Consider the following 17471-nt stretch of genomic DNA (forward strand, 5'->3'; position numbering starts at 1 on the left):
CTCACCAGGCAGAAGTTACAATAACACATTTCCCTGCTTCACTCCACCAAGCTGAAAAGTCAGGCAGCCTGCTGAGTAAACCACTTAACACCTAGAATTTCAGGACTTTGTTTAGGAGCTAAATTATTAATACATCCCTGTTATGCCATTACCCTTTTCAAAAAGTTTAAAGTGTTTCTCCAGAAAATTGTATTGCTGTAAATAAGTTTTATTTATTTATTTATTTATTTTGCTTGTGCTTCATGTTTCTGGAAGTTGTGTTTACTCACAGTCTGTGCTTACAGTTTTGACCAACTTAGCATACTCCCTCACATTTCTGTGATACCTGTGTTCAGGAACACATCATGTGGAAATAACTTCTTTTTTTTTTTTTGCATATCTTTGGAACACATCAGGAGAAAGCCATCGGGTGCAGATTAAAAATGTCTGTTTTTCTAGCATCTATTCCATTTAAAGTGACAGTGGGTAGTTCCCTGGAGCTAGGGGGCAGTACATACATTTCAGGGTCGTTTTATACCACCATGACTGTCACTAGTTTAAAAAGACATTACAGTAAATGTTGTTTCCTGTGGAGCAGAAAGGATGCAACCTCAGCATGCCTCCTCACACTCCTTCAGTTAATCCCATCTGACGCTGTTGTTTTCGGATCTGCTCGGGGTCCTGCACCTGCCACTGATGAGGTCATACTACGGCAATATCACTCGGCCAGAATAAGTTGCATTTCTTTGTCGATTCTGTTCTTGCCCAAACACCAATCACGGCTTGAACTAAGTGCTAGAAGACAACAACGAACTGGCAATTGAAAGGAGAACAAGTAAACACAGCTGGGATGAATCAGGTTAATGAAGGACAGGAAGTGGCCTAGAGGAGAGAGGAGGATGTCAAAGTAAAACAGGAAACAAAGAACTGGGCTCTTGGCAAGGTGTGACAGGTTTTCTTACTACCTAAATGTTTTTTTAACGTGGAAACGTAACTTCCGTAAGTCATGTAACCTGCCAGTTATCTTGTGTGACGACATACACAGGTGCAGGACCCCGAGCCAGCTAGGATGCATTATCTGGCTGCCGTTATAGTTGATGGATGTATTTCCACCAACCGCAAAGTGTCGCATTTTGGACGCATCCCAGAAGCGTAGTGACACATAACTCTGCTAAACGTGCACTTCAAGTCTATTTTTACACGCTACGCTTACAGATCACGTCAAGCTCAGCAGTTCAGATCAGGTCAGACAGAGAGTCAAACACGAGAGCAGTGTAAAACATCTGGAAACTTTCAAAATAAAAGATTCATGCAGATATCCAGTTGCTTCACTTGTTAAAAAGTACATAATTTCCTGTGAAACCTCCGTAGCTGAGGTAGATACAACAGAAAATAAAACACAGACCTTTTTGGATACACACTGCCATATTTCTCCTTGTTAGTTGTCGTGTTAACTGCAGAAATCAATTATCTGGTGTTTTTGTGACGTTGTGGGACCTCAGCTGCTTGGTATGCTTTCGCAGCTATTTCGCATCTGAAACGCTTCCAGTGGGAAAGAGACCTGCTGCTGAGGTCACGGGCAAAATTATTTATTACTATTATGTTACTCGCTGCTTAGTTTACTCCTAAATTATCATAAAAAGCCCCCAAAAAACTGAAAATAGCTAACAACGAGGTTAAATCACATACCTGATCTGTGAACGACATCTGTACCACGAGATATTTAGTCACATCAGACTCAACTCCAGATGTTTCCATGAGATTGTATTTACCCAATATGGTGATGCATAACAAATATTTTAATAATTGACTGAAATGAAAGAAATGTTTACACAGTTGGACTAGAGTATGCAAAATTACCAATTTTGTGCAAGATTTTAATTCCTAACATAATGTTGGTAAATATAGCAGAAATCAAGAAAAATCCCCCTTTGGCTTTAAAAACATAAACCAGATGCAGAAAGGGAACTTAATGTTGAATGATCAATGTAATTAAACATCTTCGTTAGATTGTCTAGTTGAAAACCGCCAGGCGGTGGATGACTAACCACACTCATCCATCACTGAAGTTATCCTCCCTTGTCTTGCTGTTGTAATATATTATCAATTAATAGCTGACAATGCTTAGATTTATTAGACAGATGGAGTCAGAAGGGTTCAAAATGTTCAGGATGTTCCCGCTTGTAGGATAAATTATAGCTTCAGTGGTAAAGCGGCGTCAGCTCCCTCTGTTCCTAATGCAGACACAACGACCACGCAGGACCTGAGGGAGCAACTGAACTTCCTCTCTGAACCCAAACACAAATGAGAGGCCATGAGATCAATTTCTGGGACAGTTTAGTCCCAAATGTGCAAACTGGAAGAAGGGAAGTTGTTTCTTCCATATTTTTAACACTTTCTGCACCAGAGGACTTACCCTCTCCAGTTTCCCTCTCCTTCTCACAAGCATTTCAGCGGACACGTCCCCAGACGACGAGAGCGTGTCTGTTCATTCAACAGAGGCCAGCTGCACACCTGGTGACAGCACAGGATGATGGTGTTGGCTCGGGTCACGGTTTACAGGGGGAGGGCTGCATGAATGGGGCCCACAGGCTTGTCCTTCAAGCTACCGCTCAACCTGCACATTCCATTTCATGCAGCGGTGGGGCAGGCGCAGGAATGCCTCTCCATGTAAGGGATCACTGTATTAAAGGTATGATTGAAAGGCCCTTCATTTGACATGTGGATGCCTGAGGTGCAACGTTCAGCTCTTCTTAAAGACCTGATGCCATATCTCATCAATCTGCAAATCATCTCAAGAGTTCATCACACTGATTCAGTGTTGCTCACAGATTTAAAGAATACTGTATGTGTCTACTGGAATATATGCAGAAACCAGTGCTATAAGTTAGATTTGGAATATTTGAGCAGTTTTTTATTATGACAAGTATTCCAACAATGAGTTATTGTAATTAAGGCATTGATTTAAATCTGCTCTTCTCATGACTGAGAGGGTAAATAACAGTCTGCTCTTGCTCGACCCTGGGGCAGACCAACGGCAGACCCCAAAACAGAGACGGCACGAAGACAGGTGATTTCAGACTAACTGAATTTTCTTCATAAAGACATAATTAAAAAGAAAATCAACATGAGTTCATGTACTTTATCTCAAACAGCATGAAAAATATGTAATTTTGTAAACAGTGTAAATAAAACTTGTTTAAAATTTAAAGGATCACGTTTTTTGCCACTACTTGGTCTAGAGATGTTTTCAAACCCGACATCCAGTTCACAGCTCTTGATGTGAGCCAGCAGTCATTTCTCTAGTCATTTATTTTTACACAACTTTTGTGCATTTTTAAAATCAACCACATCTGAAATTCTGAAAAAATGACCAAAGGCTTGAAAGCACTTGCCTTGGTTTCTTACAGAAGTAAACGTGTAAACAAGTAAACATTCAGATCACTCACAAATTCAACTAAAGATCATTGATGAGAATATTGTTAAAAATACTAATATTTGTAGCATATGATTTGAGTAAAGCTCTTTTTTTGTCATCCTGTTGCACCCTTCCATCCATCCAGTCCCACGAAACAATAAAACAACTGTTCAGATTTCCACAACATTGAATCATGTTTATTTGGACGAGTTTGTGAGCCCCTTTAAATACAGTCAAGCATAAAAGCCAGCCTGCTTTGTGTGATTATTGATAGAAAAAAAGGCTAAAATCTTTGCGAGTTTATTCTTTTTGCCAACATTTGTCATAACTAGCTGAGTGGGACTGCTGGTACATAATGGTTCTGGTTGGTGGGGGACATTTAAATAATTATAACTAAGTATGCAGGACATGTTTAAACATTTTAATTTTAGTAGAAATAATGAGATATTTCCTTTGGACTCTGCCCTTAATTTTCTTTTCTCTTTCATTTCACAGGTTGCAGCATTTTTTTTTTCATTTGTTTTCATATCAGTCTTTTCAGAATAAAAGACATTTAAACTTTTACCACTGCAATTCAGAGCCCTCTTTGGGAAAATAGTTCAACATTACTCTTAATTTGGAGGTAATATTTCATACATGTATATTGTTTCACACACTGACTTTTTGCCTTGGAGTCACAATTCAAATTTCTTACCCAAAAAGTAAATCTTCATCCAAACCTAACAGCACCAGAGTCGCTTACTCTGTTGGAGATTAGGCTTTTATCCATGAAAAATAGCTTAAATACTGTTTCTGCTTTTGACATGCATACATAAATAACTGTATCTTTTCATAATATTTATTTAAAGGTGTGGTTCACTCATTTATTCAATACATCTGCAATGTTCCGTAGTGTAAATGAATGCTTTATGGGTAATTTAAAAAGCTATGATGTTCCTGTTCTCAGATACAGACGTTTGCTGGTGCAGAGGTGGGCTAAAAACAGCATATATGCACACACCTTCAGATTGGCTAACATAACACATTTAGCCATGTTGCAAAGTCGCTGTCACCAAGACACTCACCACTCTCGTCTCACTGCAAAAAAATAAAAAATGAAATAAAAGGCTTCCTGTGGGTCGGCATGAGACAAGGTGGGCGGGGTCATGAGTGCAAATTTACAGTGTGATATAGATCTGTGAGGATTTTCAAATTCTAGCATTTCGCCATCTATTTTCTATCAGAAGCTAATGCAGGAGATAGGTGTAGGAGACCATTTTCATGTTCAGCCTGCATGAAAAAACTCAGTGACTGATTATAATCAGAAATAATCGTTTAATTTTTTTCAGTCAAGCACACCTTTAAACTCTTTAACTAGGCAGTATTTCAAACTATAGCTTTTATCCATTTTGTTTCAACAGCCTCAGTTTGGTGAAGCAGAGATTAGACCATCAGGATCTGCTCCTGTCGCTCCTTGTGTCTCATCTTCCCTTGTCAACCTACCCACCTGTTATCCTGATTTTTCTTGTGTATTTAACCCTTCTGTTTGCATTTTTCTTTGTCAGATCTTTGTTTTGTCTTCCCGTCATGTCATCCTACCTGCCATTATATAATTACACAGTTCATTTTAAACCTGCCAACTGGAATCCTGTGTCTAGTCTGATTGCATTTGAGTCAGTCTTCATCTCCACTCCACACACAGGCTAAGATTAATTAGTGGCTAAAACCAACGTAAACAACTGTTATTACAAATCAGCTCTGATATATGAAGAAAAATCATGTGAGCACAATATTATAAACGTTTGGTATTACACAGTTTTTCCAGCAGAAACATAATATTCTGTCCAGACCTGCCGGTTGCAACAAAAGTGCTACAGCTGGTGCTGCAGCTGATTTATGTTTAAACAACACCAAAACAAAGTCTAACAATCAAATATAAAATTAATGTTGGTGAAAAAGTTTATAAAATAGCTTTTGCATTGTCCATCCATCCATTTTCATCTACTTATCCAGAGTCAGGTCGCGGGGAAAGTAGCCTAAGGCGAGAGGCCCAGACTTCCCTCTTCCCAGCCACTTGGGCCAGCTCCTCCGGGGGAATCCGAAGGCGTTCCCTGGCCAGGTGAGAGACATAGTCCCTCCACCGTGTCCTGGGTCTACCTGACCAGATGCCCGAGACACCTCAACTGGCTCCTCTCGATGTGGAGGAGCAGCGGGTCTACTCCGAGCCGCTCCTGAATGACCAAGCTTCTCACCCTATCTCTAAGGGAGAGCCCAGCCACTCTTCGGAGAAAACTCATTTCGGCCGCTTGTATCCGCAATCTCGTTCTTTCAGTCACTACCGAAAGCTCATGACCACAGGTGAGAGGAGGAACGTAGATCGACTGGTAAATTGAGAGCTTCGCCTTCTGACTCAGCTCTCTCTTCACCACAACAGACCGGTACAACGCCCGCATCACTGCAGATGCAGCACCAATCCGCCTATCAATCTCACGCTCCAGTTTTCCCTCACTAGTGAACAAGACCCCAATATACTTAAACTCCTCCTTCTGGGGCAGGACCTCATCCCTGACCCGGAGAAGGTATTCTACCCTTTCCGAATCAAGACCATGGTCTCCAATTTAGAGGAGCTGATTCTCATCCCAGCTGCTTCACACTTGGCTGTGAACCGCTCCAACAAAAGCTGAAGATCACGTTCTGATTAGGCCAACAGGACCACATCATCTGCTAAAAACACTCAGGTCTCCAAAACGGATGCCCTCCACACCTTGGCTGCACCTGCAAATCCTGTCCATAAAGGTTATGAACAGAACTGGTGACAAAGGGCAGCCTTTGCGGAGTCCAACTCTCAACGGGAATGAACCCGACTTACTGCTGGCAATGGGAACCTAGCTCTGACACCGGTCATACAGGGACCTAACAGCCCGTATCATAGGGCCTGGTACCCCATACTCCCAAAGTACCCCCCACAGGGTCCCCCGAGGGACGCGGTCAAACGCCTTCTCCAAATCCACAAAACACATGTAGACTGGTTGGGCAAATTACCACGCACCCTTCAGGATCCCCCTAAGGGTATAGAGCTGGTCCAATGTTCCACAGCCAGGACAAAAACCACATTGCTCCTCCTGAATCTGAGGTTCAACAATCCGATGGACCCTCCTCTCCAGAACCCCTTAATAGACCTTACCAGGAAGGCTCAGGAGTGTGATCCCCCAGTAATTGGAACACACCCTGCAGCCCCTCTTTTTAAATAAGGGAACCACCACCCCGGTCTGCCAGTCCAGTGGGACTGCCCTCGATTTCCACGCGATATTGCAGAGCCACATCAGCCAACACAGCCCCACAACATCCAGAGCCTTAAGGAACTCATCCAACCCTGGAGCCTTGCCACAGAGGAACTTTTTAACCACCTCAGTGACCTCAGCACTGAGCTGAGAGGCCAACCCAAAGCCCCCAGACTCTGCTTCCTCACTGGAAGACATGTCGGTGGGATTGAGGAGGTCTTCAAAGTGTTCTGCCCACCGATCCACAACGTCCTGAGTAGAGATCAGCAGGCACACCGTCCCCACTATAGATAGTGTTGGTAGCGCACTGCTGCCACCCCCCTTCCTCGAGGCGCCGGATGCTGGACCAGAATCTCCTCGAAGGTGTATGGAAGTCTTGCTCCATGGTCTCACCGAACTCCTCCCATGGCCGGGAAAATGGGTAAACGAGCAGGAATCCAGGTTAGAATAAGGCTTCTCTGAAAGCGTGGTTTATCTAGTAAACATTGGCGTGATCCTCTAGCTTCTTGTCCTTTGGTGACTTGAGCGCTACTTCGCAATCCCGCCAGGCCGCGTTGTGGCGCGGTTTCTCCATCCAAGTTTTTTAAGGTCGGTTTATCCTCATTCCTCAGTGGTTTCTCCTCCTGTTCCCTCCATAAGTGTTTTTTATAAACACTGTGGATCTAACTCTGCTAATTTATGTCCACTAACTCCAGCTGTTTCTGTAGTTTCTGATTCCTCCACCTCACTCAGCATGGTTCTATTTAATACCCGCTCTGCTAACAATAAGTCCGTCCTGCTCAATTATTTAATTCTCTCTAAAAACCTGGATTTTCTGTTTCTGACTGAAGTTTGGCAGCAAACATCTGATTATTCTGGTCTGATTGAACTCTGCCCGAGTGGTTATTCTTTTCTTAGCCAGCCCCAGGGTTCTGGTAGTGGTGGAGGCCTAGCTGTTGTTTTCAGAGACCATCTTCCATGTAGCTCTACAACCTCTGGTCACTTTGCTTCCTTTGAACTGCAGCTGATTAAAGTCGGGCGTAAAGACCCGTTTTACTGTGCTGTGGTTTATCGTCCACCTGGTCCAAACAGTTTGTTTCTTCAGGAGTTTAGTGACTTTCTATCCTCCACTGTGAAGCTTTCTAGACTGGTGATTGTTGGTGACTTTAACATCCACGTTGATGATCCCTTGGACCACTTTGCCATGAATTTCTCTGGCCTTATGCACTCCTTCAGCTTTACCCAGCATGTTTCTGGCCCCACACACACCAGGGGGCATGCTCTATACCTTGTTTTTAGTCTAATTGCTGACAGTGTTAGTCCTGAGAACATTTATATTTCAGATCACCATTGCATTTTCTTTAACTTGTCAGTTTCTGCGTCCCCACCTCCTGCTCGCTGTCTAGTTAGTTCTTGTTTTCTTAATGGGAGCACAGCTAGCAATGTTTCTGCTGCTTTTGATCCACCCATAATGACCCAGATTCCTTACTTTCTCAGTTTAATGAGCACTGCCTCTCCATTCTGGACAACATATGTCCTGTCAAAACCAGATCAGTTCCTGCAGTGAACCCCTGGTTTAATGACAGCCTTCGCAGCCTAAAGCGCCAATGCAGAAAAACTGAGCACTTGTGGAAGAAACCCCATCTCTACGTCCATCTGCTGCACCTAAAGGATCTTCTGACATCCTTTAACTCTGCAGTCAGAGACGCCAGGGTTTCCTATTTTTCCAACCTGGTGTCCCAGATCAAAGGGAACCCCAAGGTGCTGTTTAACACCATCAGCAGCATTGTCTCCCCTGCCTCTCCTACAGCCTCCATCCACTGTGTTGCAGACTGTGAGAACTTTGTCTTTCTTTGTGGACAAAGTCAATAGGTTACATCTAGCATCTCTCCCTCAGCCTTATCGCTGCCTCTCCCGCCTCCAACCAGGCCCATCATCCTAGATAGCTTTGCTCCTGTTTCTTTGCCTGAGTTAACCAAACTAGTTAACTCTATGAAGACCTCTGCATGCCTCCTCGACATCTTACCCTCATCTTTGTTTAAAAGTGCTTTTCAGTCCATCGGTCCCAGCGTGCTCTCTATAATTAATGCTTCTCTGATTTCTGGCCAGGTCCCTGCTTACTTTAAGAATGCTGTAATCCACCCATTTCTTAAAGAAACAAGTCTTGACGCCTCTCTCCATAGCAGCTTCAGACCCATCTCTAAACATACGTTCACCTCCAAGATCTTGGAAAAGGTTTTGGCTAAACAAATCACAGCTGCTCTTGATGAACATAACATCTATGATAGCTTCCAATCAGGTTTTCATAGAGCTCATTCTACTGAAACAGCTCTTCGTAGGGTCTCTAATGACCTTCTGACTCACAGTAATGCAGGGGACTGTTCTGTTCTGGTCCTGTTGGACCTGACTGCAGCCTTTGACACTGTTGACCATCACCTGCTACTGGAGAGGCTGAGAGATTGGGTAGGCCTATCAGGATCTGCTCTGGAGTGGTTCTCCTCTTATCTCTCTGAGCGCTCCTTTTCTGGGGCCGTCTCCAAGTTTAGGTCCTCCACCACCTCCCTTACCCATGGTGTCCCACAAGGTTCTGTGCTGGGTCCTCTGCTTTTCCTCCTCTATCTACTCCCTCTTCAGCACATCCTGAGCTCCTTTAAAGGAATCTCCTACCATCTTTATGCAGATGACATCCAACTGTACATCTCCTTTAAGCCCCATGAGATGTTTAAGCTGCAGCTGTTACACTCCTGCTTAGACTCTATCAAAACCTGGATGGCTGGGAGCTTTCTACAGCTGAATGAGGATAAGACTGAGATCCTCATCTGGGCCCCAGACAAGCTGGTTCCCAAAGTCAGAGACTCTCTTGGTCAGCTTGCTTCTCACACCAAACCTTCCGTCAGGAATCTTGGCGTGACCTTTGACCCAGCTCTCACCCTGGATTCTCATGTCAGTTCTCTTGTTCGCTCTTCCTTCTTCCATCTCAGGAACATTGCAAAGCTGAGTCCCATTCTGTCCTGCTCTTAACTTGAGAGACTGTTATCCACACCTTCATCTCCTCGCGCTTAGACTACTGTAACTCTCTTTTCACGTGTCTGAACAAAACCTCCCTGGACCATCTACAGGTGGTTCAGAATGCCTGTGCTTGACTTCTGACCAAGTTCTCCAAACACACCCACATCACCCCGCTTCTCCTCCAGCTTCACTGGCTGCCAGTCAACTTCAGGGTTCATTTCAAGATCCTGGTTCTGGTCTATAGGGCCTTACATGGACAAGCACCATCTTACATTGGTGATCTTCTTAGTCCTTACACCCCTAGCAGGTCCCTGAAGTCCAGTGATCAAAGCCTACTGATTGTGCAGCACCAGGCTAAAGACCAAAGGTGACAGATCATTTGCTGCTGTGGCCCCCAGACTCTGGAACTCTCTCCCCCTGAGCTTGAGATCAGTGGACTCAGTGGAATCCTTCAAAAAGCAGCTGAAGACTCACTTGTTCAAGTTGGCTTTTGTATGACCTTCTTCACCACTCTCTCTTTATTCTGCTCTCCCCGCCTATTCCACCTTCCTCAGGATCCGCTGATTACCCTCTTTCCCATTCACTCTCTCTCTTTCTTAAATTTTTTTAATCACAATTGTCTATTTTTTTGCTCATTTTAAATATATTTTTGATCATTTTCTAAATTATTTTTTATATTTTTTGTTTTTGTGAGGCGCCTCGTGATTTTAATCTTGAGAGGCGCTATAGAAATGATATTTTCTTCTTCTTCTTCTACTAACCTTTCTGATGTATTTCTATGAAGTGTTATAGAAAAATGGAAATGCTGGATCCATGCCACATTTGTTGCTGGTTTTCATCATTTGGCATCATTCATGAGTTCAGCTCCTTGTTGTTCATCCTTACTGGTGGGCTGAGTATCAACTTGATCTTTTACTTTTAACCAGCCTCAACTCTTACAATGAAAACATGAGCCAGCCTGTTTTCCTTAGAAATATAACAGGAAAAGAGACTAACCTGATATCAAGTGATAACACAGAAAACCTGAATAACACATTTACCTGATTCCACAACATGGAGCAAAGTAAAGTGCAGCATGTAATCGACTCTTAAACTAACACGTCTCCAATGCGTACTGTTCAGTGTGAGTGTGAGCCAGCAACTAGGAAGCTGAGGTGTTAATACGTGGGAAGGGTGTTAGAATTGTGCGTGTCTAGCACTTTTAGCTGCGTATGGTTTTGTCTGTGGTTTTGAGGCCCTCCGTGTTTCTCAGTGCAGATTCAACTTCCCTGGCTGTAGCAGCTGGCAGCCATCAAGCTGCACACACACATGCACATATGCACACACACACAGAGGGGGAGAGAGAGAGAGAGAGAGAGAGAGAGAGAGAGAGAGAGAGAGAGAGAGAGAGAGAGACAAACTGCCACAATTTCCATGGTAATCAGTGGGGGACTAGAAAGCAGTAATGCCAAGAGAAGGAAAGAGAGGATAAAGGGGTATTCAGTTTAGTCCCTGGCCTCTGGTTCGGTGGGCTTAGATGATCTGAGATGCAGGAAAACAATATGAGCTACTCTTGTTTCTGAAAATGAAGGCAATAAAAGCATTGGACACAGATGGGTAAGCCGTGTAATGCAGAGTTTAAAAGATATTTCTGCTTTATTACAGATTTGATCTTATTTTCTGAACAGCAGCAGAAACTGCTCAAACATCTCCTCAATATTTTTGAATGGAAGATTAACATCATTACCTAAACAGATCATTGCAATGATGGACTGAAAGGAAAGGCATCGGTCTTCTTTTAACCCAACTAACCTCACAAAACCTCCTAGCTCAGTTGTATGCAGCTGTAGTCTGTTTTCCTCTTGGCTGCAGCTGAACGGCATTTACACAGAAGTGTTCAAAACGTCTTCAAACACCCGTGAGAGTCCTCCACATCCTCACGTGAATCTCAGGGCTTCATTCTTGTGTAGCTGAACATGTTCAGAGACAACTTTTCAATAAATGTCTTCTTGGTCGTTACTTCCATGTTTAATTTCCACAAGTAAGACAACTATGGGCGTGGTTGGCAATTAAAGTATGAAGAAGTTTCTAAAGAGTCTCAAATCTGCCTCAACATGGTCTCTCGAGAAATTTGTTTATGTTCAAAAACGTTTTACCTCAAAACACTCATGGCCATCCTTTGCATCGTGAGCCTTTCATATTGCAAATAAACTGAAGGCAAACTGCCAAAGAAATCAGGACACAATTAAGACACTTTGTGACTAAATTGAAACAAAAAAAATTTTCAAAACTTTTGTAATTTGTTTGCAATCACATTACATGCGCCACGTGATCTGAACAAAATGTTTTGCAAAAGTGTCATAAGAGCAGATTCAGTGTGGTTCTGACTGAAAATTAGCATATTTTATCATCGTCTCAAGTCTCTAACTAGTTGCCAGCAGTTGCAGCCCCGTGTGATACTGGCTTAACAAAGACCTAGCATGACAAGGCCAGCCCTGCAGATGTAAATCACACAAATGTAGAACACAAACACACTGAAAGTTGCAAAGCTGTATCAGTGAAAGCAAGACTTTCATGGGGGGTAGGAGGAGTAAGCCTCCTGTTTTGCTTGGATGATAAACAAAACCTTAAATGACCTACTTTCATTCCAGCTCTAATTCCTCCACCGCTCGCCTCCTCCTCGCGCACGCACAGCTGATGCACAAAGGCTGGATGGGGGTTCAAAGTGTGAAGCTGAGCATTAAATCATAACATAAAATGATATGCTTGGATCTTTTCCATCTTTTTCTTTTTTTAAGGATTTCAATGGGATTTTTTTCTAACTTGCATTTGTGCCCACTCTAAAAAATAAAACAATAATAAAAAAAAAGCATAAACTCCTTTGAGACAGTGTGTTTAGGATACGAACAAGCAGTTAAGACTGAGAGTGTGTGGTGGTAAATCACTGCCCTCCAGGCTATCAACAACTTCCATCCAAAACACAATTCAATCACGGATGGGGCTGCAAAAAATAGAAAAGGAGGAAGCATTTACAACAGCAATGGTAATTGCATTTGGATCTCATTCCACAGGAAGTCATTACCATGGATTTCAAAAATATCTTTGTTGTCGGAGTTAAGGAAGAATTTCCTCCTTTGGCTGTGATAATATTTGTGTTGGTGTCAGTGAGAGGACAGGGAGCAAAGTGAAAGGAGAGGAATTTATGTCAGTGAAAGGGAGTGGCATCGGTTACTCCACGCAGAAAACCATCCGAGGAGCAGCTCACTCCCACTTGCTGCCTAATCAGTTCTGCAACTCAGGTTGGTTTCACAAAAAAAAAAAAAGAGCGAGAGAGAAATACTCGCTCTTTTGCTGGAAACGTAGCAGACTGCTTTTCCCTGCATGTAAGGGGAGAAAGTTCTGTGACAGCGCTGATGTCTGCAGCAGGAGAGAATCAAATTTCCTTTCATGCTGCGAAAAGCGATCCACACCACAATTCCACACTTCGTCCTCCAGTTCAATGCCCCGAGCTGCAAACTTCTTCTTAACCTGAGAACAACCATTCAGCAGGGACCCCCTCTAAATGCTGTTATAGCAGTTGATAATTGCTTTTTTGAAGGTTTGCAACTATTTAGAAAGCTGATGAATGGCAGCTAGGCAGAAAGCAATCAAAAAGAGAGAAAATGAGTGTTTATTAAATCTACAGTTTCCAGAATTAAGCACTGGTTTGGATGATTGTTTGGCAGAGTGGTGGAGGGCAATTCTGTTGCTGTAACTTTTGCTGTATTTATCTCATTTTATTTTACGGTAACCATCACTTTGATGGATCTTTTTTGTAAGACGTACCAAAAAAGTTCTCAGTAATAAAACGAGGTATCAAATGCAATCATCTGTCCAACTATTTATGTCCACAAACACTCCAGATGCAGGAAAACAAAACACAGATCCTTGCTTTGCTTCTGCTTTAAAATACAACTTGTTAAAACAGTGAAAATGTTTAAAGCATCAAGCATTTTCTGTTGAATTGGGGTTTTTTTCACCCTTCTACACTTTCTGTCAGGCTAACACCTTTCCTGTTCCCATCCCCGTGTGGTGGCTGCATTGTGGGCCCCAGGAAGCGTGCCTGACCCCCCTTAGGGAAACCAGAACCCGGTGTGAGTGAGGTGATGACTAGTGTGGATCAGCATGGGCTTGTTTATATTTTGCAGACCACACAGACAAGACACGGTCAGGACAGCATATGTATGCCATGTGTGTGTCTCAATTACAGGCAGGCCGTAGCTGGTCCGCTGCTTAAAGCAGACACATGAAAGGGATCGGTCAGGCTTTTGTCGTGGAAACTCTAATATGTTCCTCGCTTTTTACACACAGTACAGTCGGAGCGCGGCAGTCTGCGTGTGCCACAAAAAAAAAATGTTAACAGAAATCACCAAAGGAGGATTTTCATTTTTGTTAGCTTGGTCTGGTAGTTCCATCCTGCTCAGCCTTAACAGAGGGAAAACAAATGACCCGAGCATGTAAATCCATCTGTCTCAGTGGAGGGAGCTGGTTTTGACTCTCTTACAGGGATTTCTCAGCCCGATTGAACAATGATAAATCTTTACTGCCGTACTCGTCAAAAGCTGAAAGAGCCTCTGTTTGGTCAAAGAGTCTGTATCCTTCAGTACTGTTGAGCTAGCGGCTAGTTCAAACACAACAAATGTCTGCCATCTAAAAGCAGGAGCAGTCTCACAGGTGTTCACACAAAGTTTACCTTCATAACTCTACTGTCAGATTACCATGTTGTTTCAGTAGAAATATGAAGAGGAACCTATAGCTGGAGATGCTGATTTCAAAAAACAACAACAGTACACTTTGGTCTTAACTTCACTTCATCAAGCCATTAGCTCATCAGTTCAGTAAGACCTAAGCTCTGTTTCTCCAAACTAAGGCTGATCTTGAAGCTAGCTAAACCAATAAGATGATGATTGCAGAAACATACTTGAAAATGGTCAAAATATCCTTATTAATGCTGTTTGGTGTTTTTGCAATTATAGAAAATAATCCGTTCATCTGTTTGTCGTCTCCAGGACTCTTCCTGCCACTGCTGCAAAAGTAAAAATGAATTTCATCAAGTGTGTTCTTTCAGCTTCTAGTCTGCTGATCACACATTATGTGATTAGATGTGAAACTCATCAGAGCCCTTTTTATGCAACAATGAAAAAGACATAAAGACCATTGTCGAGTTCATAAAGAATAATTCAAGCATTTGAGACACACTTTCCATCATCTCCATCATTCCTCCAGGGTAAAATAAGCTGCCATTGATCAATGTGTAAGCATGTGTTGTTTCAGGTCGTTTTCAAGCTGGACACACACTTTGTCAATCCATCACTCCAACAAGGCAACTGCGGTTACTCACATTAACAACTGAGGGTTAGAATAAATTAACTGTTTCATCAAATCCCAAAAAGAAAAGTTATAGACACTAATTTCTGTATCACTCAGAGAAACATGTCCAGCGAACTGGGAGCATTCTTCAGACAGCAACCTCACTTCTCCCAGCACCTTTCCAACCAGAGCATTGATCAGTCCACAGGTGTGTTTCCCATTCACATGCTCAGCTTGCTCATCGGTTGACTAGATAGAAGTTTGTCTGAAGGCAGCCTCTGCCTCTCGCTGTCCTCCAACACTGGATTAGTATCGGTGGTTTGAACCATGCTGGGGAAATGTCTGACATAGTTAATTAAGGATGAGATGAATCACTGACATCTTCTCAGCTTTTCGTTTTCATCAGTAGCTGAAGGAACGGTTTCAAAAATAGCAAGTCATTAGCAACAAAAATGCTAAACTTGGTCACCAGTTTTTTTTATTATTTTTTATGATAAATGAGAGATGGATCACAGAACAGGAAAATGGGATCTAAAGCTTGCAACATTTTCTTAGAATTTTTTTAAAAGTTGTATAAGAGATTATGGCCGGATATCAGTGTCGCAAATAAGGGGTATTTCAGTGAGACGCTGAAGAAGGCAGGAATGGAAAAAAATGTTAAAATAATAATAATAATAATAATAATAATAATAATAATAATAATAATGACATATAATGACATAATGGCTCAGTGGAAAAATTGTTTAAAAGATTGTATCTAAAAATAGAAATCATAACAGAATGGCTGTAAATGGGACCTGCTTACTTTTATTATTATTATTATTATTATTATTATTATTATTATTATTATTATTATTATTATTATTATACTTTCTTGTTTCCGTTATATTATTAGTATTTGTTGCTGTATGCTGTGGGACGAGTTGCCATTGATAAAATACTGCATAGCATGGCTACATCAAAGTCCAAAAAAGTGTAATAAAGAAAATAAATCCCAAACTTTTTTCCGTTTAAGTGTGCGACCTAAAGCTTTAATTCACTACAAGAAGAAAAGAATCTTCCAGAAAGACAGAACGGGACATAAACTCCTTACCTGGTCCCTCTGGATGCATGGCAGAGAGGTCCGCCGGTGCGGCTTACTGTTGGAGTGACTGTGTGCCATGTCTGAGGCTATAACCGAACTGGACCTCCTGCGCCTTTTAAATACAGGAATCTCTTCCCTGGCTCCAGTCACGGGGGTGCAGCCCTCCTTGTGCGTCCCTTGTTTGGGAAGCAGCTTGTCGGCATACCTCGCCAGCAGGATGCCCAGCACTCCAACCAGGTAGGCTGCGTACGGTCTCCAAGAGGCCCGCACTTTGTGCAGCGAAAGGAGAGACAAGGTCCGGATCAAGTTGATGAAAACGATCACCGAGATGCCCTGGTTCATTCGCACTACCATGAGTGCGCAGGCGGCCACGCAGATCAGCACGAGCGCGGCCGCGGTGGTGACTGAAAACAGCTGCGCATCCGTCCCGTCCAGGAGAGAGCACGCGGCGACTTCACCCAGGTGGCACAAGGTCAGCAGGGAGAGGGCGGTCTGGACCAGAACCCCGCAGTGGATCAAGTATACACCGAGCCAAAAGAAGGCACAAACGAGTGTGAACAGCGGAGAAAACACACTCCAGCAAGTTTGGAGCAGCTCGGCGGCGCAGCCTGAGTGAAGGGGGAACGAGGGGAGCGGGAGCGCGCTGCTGCTGCCGCTGCTGCTGCTGCTGCTGCTGCTGGACTCAGCTCTCCACTCTGCACATCTTAGCAGCAAGGCGGAAACAACAGAGAGCGACCCCACACACAGCGCGCTCCGGACGCTCTGGGAGCTCCAGAGTTTTGTAAACATTTGCTTCACCCACGCTCCATAGCCTCGGTCACGGCGCTGTGGGACGACACATGTTTTCACATAACCGTTACGATTCGGTGCGCTGCAGTGGCGCTTTTCACACGCGCCGCTCTGCGCACCGGTGCTCTCTGCAGACATCGCCATCACTCATGGTAGAAATGAAGTATGAGGAAGTCTATAACGCATCCATACTAGCGTGACTCTGGGACAGGACCGGAGTTAGAGACAGAAAAAAAAACACAAGTTCTTGTGCGCATTTTGAAAAAAAAGTGGAGCGAATACGCACATCTGTGTCTCCATTTAGGAATGGAGATGTGGTGCCAGGGTGTGTGTTCTTTGTTTTTCCAGGTGCGGGATACAGAACTACTGGCCCATAACGCATATACAAGAGCCTGGATGACAGAGAGTACCCTTGCATACAGATCTAGGACACTACTGCTCTGCGCGCGACGTCCCGCTTCGCGCTCAGAGGCGCGCCGACTCATTCACTTCTCTTTGTGGCTCCGCCACGGCGGTCCGTGCAGCTGCAGCAAAACATCTGCCGAGTAGTTCTGTAAGCTTTCAGCCAGAGGCGACCGGTGCGTCCACTCCTGTTTCTGCAGACATTTCCTCCGTTACTTCCAAG

The 17471-nt window shown here is 43.4% G+C and overlaps 1 protein-coding gene across 6 annotated transcripts in view; it reads right to left on the bottom strand.

The window, feature by feature from the left end:
* Positions 1 to 16990, bottom strand: part of LOC107388602 (cGMP-inhibited 3',5'-cyclic phosphodiesterase 3A) — a 123132-nt gene extending 106142 nt beyond the window's left edge. For all 6 annotated transcript variants that reach the window (XM_054732906.1, XM_015964170.2, XM_015964169.2 and 3 more), the window contains exon 1: positions 16067 to 16990. In XM_054732906.1, the coding sequence (XP_054588881.1) occupies positions 16067 to 16990 (924 nt within the window). The remainder of the gene's footprint in view (positions 1 to 16066) is intronic.
* Positions 16991 to 17471: the final 481 nt, after the last annotated feature.

The sequence above is a fragment of the Nothobranchius furzeri genome, chromosome 4, assembly GCF_043380555.1.
Source record: "Nothobranchius furzeri strain GRZ-AD chromosome 4, NfurGRZ-RIMD1, whole genome shotgun sequence".
NCBI lineage: Eukaryota > Metazoa > Chordata > Actinopteri > Cyprinodontiformes > Nothobranchiidae > Nothobranchius > Nothobranchius furzeri.